The sequence below is a fragment of the Uranotaenia lowii genome, chromosome 2 (assembly GCF_029784155.1).
Source record: "Uranotaenia lowii strain MFRU-FL chromosome 2, ASM2978415v1, whole genome shotgun sequence".
NCBI lineage: Eukaryota > Metazoa > Arthropoda > Insecta > Diptera > Culicidae > Uranotaenia > Uranotaenia lowii.
The window spans coordinates 236294864-236300716 of NC_073692.1; the positions used below are offsets into that span (position 1 = coordinate 236294864).

The 5853-nt window shown below is 34.3% G+C and overlaps 1 protein-coding gene across 1 annotated transcript; it reads right to left on the reverse strand.

Annotated features, from left to right (window-relative positions):
* Window positions 1-595: 595 nt before the first annotated feature.
* LOC129744403 (alpha-(1,3)-fucosyltransferase 10) lies at window positions 596-5492 on the reverse strand. The gene is made up of 4 exons (XM_055736909.1): window positions 5329-5492; window positions 5114-5272; window positions 1226-1804; window positions 596-1154 (listed from the first exon to the last, which is right to left on the reverse strand). The coding sequence occupies exons 1-4, from the start codon at window positions 5398-5400 to the stop codon at window positions 726-728; spliced, it is 1239 nt and encodes a 412-aa protein (XP_055592884.1). The 5' UTR covers window positions 5401-5492; the 3' UTR covers window positions 596-725.
* Window positions 5493-5853: the final 361 nt, after the last annotated feature.

Here is a 5853-nt window from a genome sequence, read left to right on the forward strand (position 1 = left end):
ATTTATAGCTTTGCTAATAACTTCAATTTGTTGAATTTTCCAGGTGAATTAGAAACAAAAACCATGAACATTAGAATTTCTGTACGCACGAGTATTAAGTTCAATATATTTTAACAGAACTGTTAAAAATCTTTTATGAATATTTATTTATTTTTTTAAATTAAAACAATAAAAAAAAATCATGCCAAGTGCCAAAAGCGGATTTCCCTCAAACAGCACTGACTAGATATGTTGATCTAATATTCTTCTGTTTATTTCCTAATCTAAAATCTGTGTCTGACTTCTATACCAGATAGTCGGAAAACCTCGAAAATTTCTATTACTTTTGACAAACTTTTGATACTGAACAATCGGTGGTTTTCACCGAACAAACTGTAAAGTATTTTCTTCCGAACTGGTTGATAGTTAATAACGTTTTTCATATCACCCCAATCTATAGCAATTCAAAATTTAACATTATAGGGAGCTATTTTCATTTAAGAGCCGTTTGAAAGCTTATCTGGATACACAGAAAATCTAAAATGATCTTTAATAAATATAAATCAATGATTGGAAGTGCAATTCACGAATACTTAGTATAAAATTTCAAAATTCATTTAAAAATATTAAATATTTATTTTTTTAGTTGTTTAAATAATATTTGGCATTTCTTTGAATCACTAATATTTCAAATTACTGACATTGAAATCGAACCACCAGAAAAATCCACTATGGACATCTACAGCTTAGTTGATCAATTGCCGAACGAAATTCGCTTCCATGTGCGTTCGCTCGAGAAATTTATCCATCCTTGGCAGGGCCTTCGAAGTCACATTGCCCGGTGGAAAGGAAGGCAGCGTACATCTGTACCGGCTAATAGAAGAATTTTCTGGGACTTGAGGCCATTTTCGGCCGATGGCAGCTTCCGCGCACACGTGGCACTCAAACTCGGCAATGGTTCGGGTTCTTCGGTTCCGCACAAAGTAGATGTCATCTTTGAAAACGGTTTCTACCAACAGTTGATTCGAAATTGGTAACATGTTGAGAATTTTGTGGGAAAGAAAGCTATTGTACAAATCCTTATCGTTGGCGATTTTTATGATAAATTTTGCCATTTCGGCGGGACTTTTAAAATCGTCGATTAGTATGGCTGAATCCGGATTTGGAAGGTATTTCTGTGAGGATTGAAACATTTAGAACATTTAGAATAATTTATTAATTTGTTGATAGGTTCTGATTTACTTACTCTTATATTGGGAGCTCCGAAATAAATTGGAACTATTCCCAACGAAAGTGCCTTCCAAAACTTATCAATAATGTAGTCCTCGCATACCATGTCCTGGTAGACGATCACAAACTTATACATGGAAACAAAGTCGAAATAGTTTTTAATATCCAAAGCGGTTTTCGGCTCTATCAGAATGCCATCTGGTAGAGATTTATTGTGCAGACAGCTTCCGTAGGAATCTATGCTGATATGTTTGGCCAGTTCCTTCACGTATAGCTCACGACCTGTCAAGGTGTCGCAGCGAGACTGAAGGTACAGAACCGGGGCCATTTTAAGTTTCCGTTGGAACTGTACCTTTTCTTCGAAGGAGTACATCGCATGATAGTCGATAAGCTCTTCTAGGCTGGTGAAAGATTGCAACGTCAACGGAACGTCACTGTGACGACTGATCGTAGCACTGAAATTGAACAAATCGATTGCCTCCAGAAGGTAGGGCGTTTCTTTGGGCGATCCCTCATGGTAGATGGCCCACAGGTCCCGTGGTTTCCGGACTGGTAAATCCTTGAGGGACGTTTCCCTGCCATAGAAAAGATAACCCTAGAATTAAAAGAAGAACAAATGATACAAGTAAGGTGACATAAGCTATTTTAACATTAAAATTATATATGTACTGTGAAATCCTGACTATCCAGTGTTCAGGGTTTTCTCGAGATAAATGCTTTTTTTTAGTTTTTTTTATTTATATAAATGCTTTTTTTTCTGGGATTAGAGTTGTACCGAATATTCGGTCGGACGAATACCACAAAAATCCGTTAAGACGAATATTCGGCTCACCGAATAGTTGAGCTAAGTATTCGGCAATAGGCCGAATAGTTCGTATATTTATTTTTAAATTCATACAATAACAGCCTTGTCATTTTTTTTTATAAAATACCCGAAAGTGAATAATGTTGGAAAAACTACCCAATTATCAAAAAATCATGTTTTCAGTAAAACATTTTAGGTATATCTTTTACTGTAGATCGTGCTAGTTATCAATCGTTTATACCAAATTTTCTTAGATAAATTCGAGCTTGGAGATGAATTCAATAAAGAATTCGAGATAAGTTAAATCTGTCCTGGATGCCTAGATACTGTTCAAAACTTTTCGGATCACATTATTTGCTGAATTATATTTAAAAAACTCACATTTTTCTATGAAAATTTTAATTTATTGTGTTCAGAATTTTTTCAGGGTAAAGTTGAAAAATGAACATCATATATTTTTTTAATTCTTCTATACGATTTGATCGCTGCTGATGAAATTTAAAGTGATTTTCTGTCACTTTTCTCCTGTTTGTTTAAGAATAATGTTTGGATTCTGTTCAGATTTGCTTTATTTTATACGTGCGGTAGAAAGTATAGCATGCTTGAGGTTAAAGATCATCGTTCTTTTAAAGTACTATTTGCTCAAAAGCTGAAAATCAGTCACTATAGGGGCATAATGAGAACCCCCACTGGGGCAGTATAAGCACCATAAATCGAGGTACGATGAGCATTTTCTGCCGTAGAATGTAGCAGCGAATGCAACTCGATGAAGTCAGCTGAATTATATAGCTACAGCTTGACTTGTTTCCTCTGATGATTTGGCCTATTGGTGAGGTGTCGGAGAGGTAATCAGTGGACTCGAGTTCGATTCCTAGTCGAGATTATTTTTTTGATTTACCATTCATGATCGATGCATTTTGTACTAAGTGAGTCGACAAACAAAGCAATAATAGAAAAATGTATATTTGTTTGTTTGAATTGTTTGTATTCTAAAAACAGACATACATTTTTCTGTTATTTCACACATTTATACATTATGTTTCTGGTGCTTTGTTTGGCGGATGATGCTACTATCCGTATAATGCAACAATCAAAATAATCGATCATGAATGGTAAATGAAAAAAAAATCACCTCGACCAGGAGTCGAACTCGAGTCTTTTGATTACCTCTCCGACACCTTACCAAAAGGCTAAACCATCAGATGTAAAAAGTCAAGCTGTGGCTCTATAATTCAGCTGACTTTATCGAGTTCAATTTGCAGCTAGATTCAACGGTAAAAAATGCTCATCGTGCCCCGATCAATTGTGCTATATACGCCCCGAGTCAACAAGTTAAAGTAAAAACGCGTTTTAAAATTGATTATAGTGAAAAATCGATAATTTAATGATGGTGAAAATTGAGGAACAATGTGTGCATCATGTTGCGTGTGTATCTTATAGATTAAGATGATTTAGCTCTCATAAGAGCTTATTTTCCGGTTCTCAAAAATTATAATATTTTTGTCACATGAGAACCTTGTTGGTTTTGTTTAATATTTCTGTTAAGATTGGTTTTGTTTCGATTATAGTCGTTTTAACATCTTTATGTCATTCGCGACTTATATCAACGATGCTTTGTATCAAATATCCGAACCCGGATAATACCGCCAGATTGCGCAACATTAGTTTAGCGATAATTGAATCCTAAGTACCCGAGAGACTAATTATTATTAAAAAATATGTTATGCGTTACTCATCTAGTTGAAAATAATTGACTTAAAAACATGAGGGGCATTTAGATCGAAACAATATAAAAAATCTAAATAATCGGGTTTAACACTTTCAAAAAAATCGATTTTTTTTTATTTTCTTATTGTAAAACATTTCAAGAATGTAGTGTCAATTGAAGCAAAACTGTAGAAATTATAGGCCTTTATCTCCTCCTATCTAATACCACAGAGGTAATACTGCAAGAAAGCAAGAGCAGAAACTTCGAACGCGTTTTTCTCGAAAGCACATTTTTAAAGTCCGTGGACATAGTCATTTGAAAACTACTTATCCGATTCTTTTCAAATTTGGAACATATTTTCTACATATAAAATACCAGACCCCAACGTTTTTCTTTTTTTTTACTTTGAGGAGATTTTGCAGATAAAAAATGGCGGATTTTTTCGTGAAAAATCGTAGTTTTTACTTCAAACAGCCACAAAAATTTCATAAATTTTTTTTTAGTTAAATAAAAACGTTGGGGTCCAGAAAAACATCTATTAAAAATATTTTGCTCTGATTTTTTGACTTCAGATGATTCTGTGCTGAGATACAGTGTCCACCGCAAATCCTGTTTTCTGAAAGGCATCCTCGAAAGTGCTCCGTCACCAGCTCATTTTTCAATATTTTTCTACGAAAAAATTACTAAATGTTCATTTAACAATGCTTTGTATAATGCAAAAAATTTAAATACATTTGTTTGAACGATAGCTCTAGAAAAAAATCGAGAAAATGGTGTTTTTTTTACCCGTTAGACCCTACCATAATGACTCAAGCATTGATGCAAGACCACTATAAGATCATGTTATTAACATATGAAGTTGGATCAACGCTAAAGGTAAGACAAGCGTTTTCACAGTAATTAGTATGATTTTTTCTTTGAAAAAACATTAAAAAGGTTAAAAAATCTTCAAAAAAATAAATTGTATACTAGATCCCCCGATGGATTATTTTGAAGTTGGGCTCAAATGAAAGAGGAAAGTGCCAGCTTTCGAACAGTACAAAAATTAGCGATGCTAATTTTAGATGAATAAAATCATACACCATAATTTAGGAAATATTTTTACATGTTCTAGTTTATCAGGCAACGCAAAATTGAGTCACCTCATGTTCCTGCATGTGACTTCATAAACAGAGACGTCTTTTGAACCATAATTTGCGATCTCCGATGGAGATCCTGGATAATTTTTCTGCCAATGACTTGCGTTGAATTTTTCAACTAATCCTTTTTGATTTTAAGGAGTGCCTAATCAGGATAGCGCATGGCACCTTTTCAAATGAACGAATTCCAATTCAAAATCCTTTGATTTTAAACTAAAACCGCTAATCGAATCAATTTGAAAATATCCGTACCGTAAAATGTGGATCACTTTGAACACTCCGATCACTCGTAAAGCGACACTCTGCCAGATCACATTTCCGGTGATAATCGATGTGCTTCCTGTAGGGACTCCACCACACTATCACATTGTACTGATGCTCGGTCCGATTCTGTCGATGTCGATGATTTAACTGCAAGAAATTTAAATGTTGAAATAAACTGGCACGCCAATTAAAGGTGAAATTACATATAAACAAATTCCAAACAAGAGCGAAAATCCTAAAACTATAAATCTGGTATTCCTATTCCTAACAACCATTGTAAGTGCGAGAAACTACATTTTGATACTGAAACAACACTTGGAAAGTCTCATGAGTTATCGGAAACCTCTTATCATCTGTGTAGTCGCTTTGATATAGCACTTCCATATCATATTATAGGTCCGTAATGTATGCAACGCTGTTTAGCACATTGCTGTTTATTTTATCTCACAAACGGGTCGTTTTCCTCTCTTGAGGGAATGTTGTTTCGAGACAAATTAAAACCGTACGTCCATCATGCGGTTGGTCGAGCTCAAATTTGAATATTCGTTTTTTTCATTCTTCATGGCAGTATTTGCATCAATAAGAAATAAATATTTAAAAGGCAAAAACTGACCTTCAAGGTCCATATAACATTTATTAAATGTCTTATCTTCGCTGAGTAAAATTTCTTTAAGACGCAGTAATTACCTACTTAGTGCTTATTTATAATTGTTCAACTATTTCTATCA

What these genes read in the sequence shown, in the direction of transcription:
- LOC129744403 (XM_055736909.1), bottom strand. Translation starts at nt 5,400, where the DNA reads ATGGTTGTTAGGAATAGGAATACCAGATTTATAGTTTTAGGATTTTCG. An exon ending in TGTTTGGAATTTGTTTATAT is followed by an intron (nt 5,273 to 5,328) that starts GTAATTTCACCT and finishes AATTTCTTGCAG; the next exon opens with TTAAATCATCGACATCGACA. An exon ending in AAAGTGATCCACATTTTACG is followed by an intron (nt 1,805 to 5,113) that starts GTACGGATATTT and finishes TTTTAATTCTAG; the next exon opens with GGTTATCTTTTCTATGGCAG.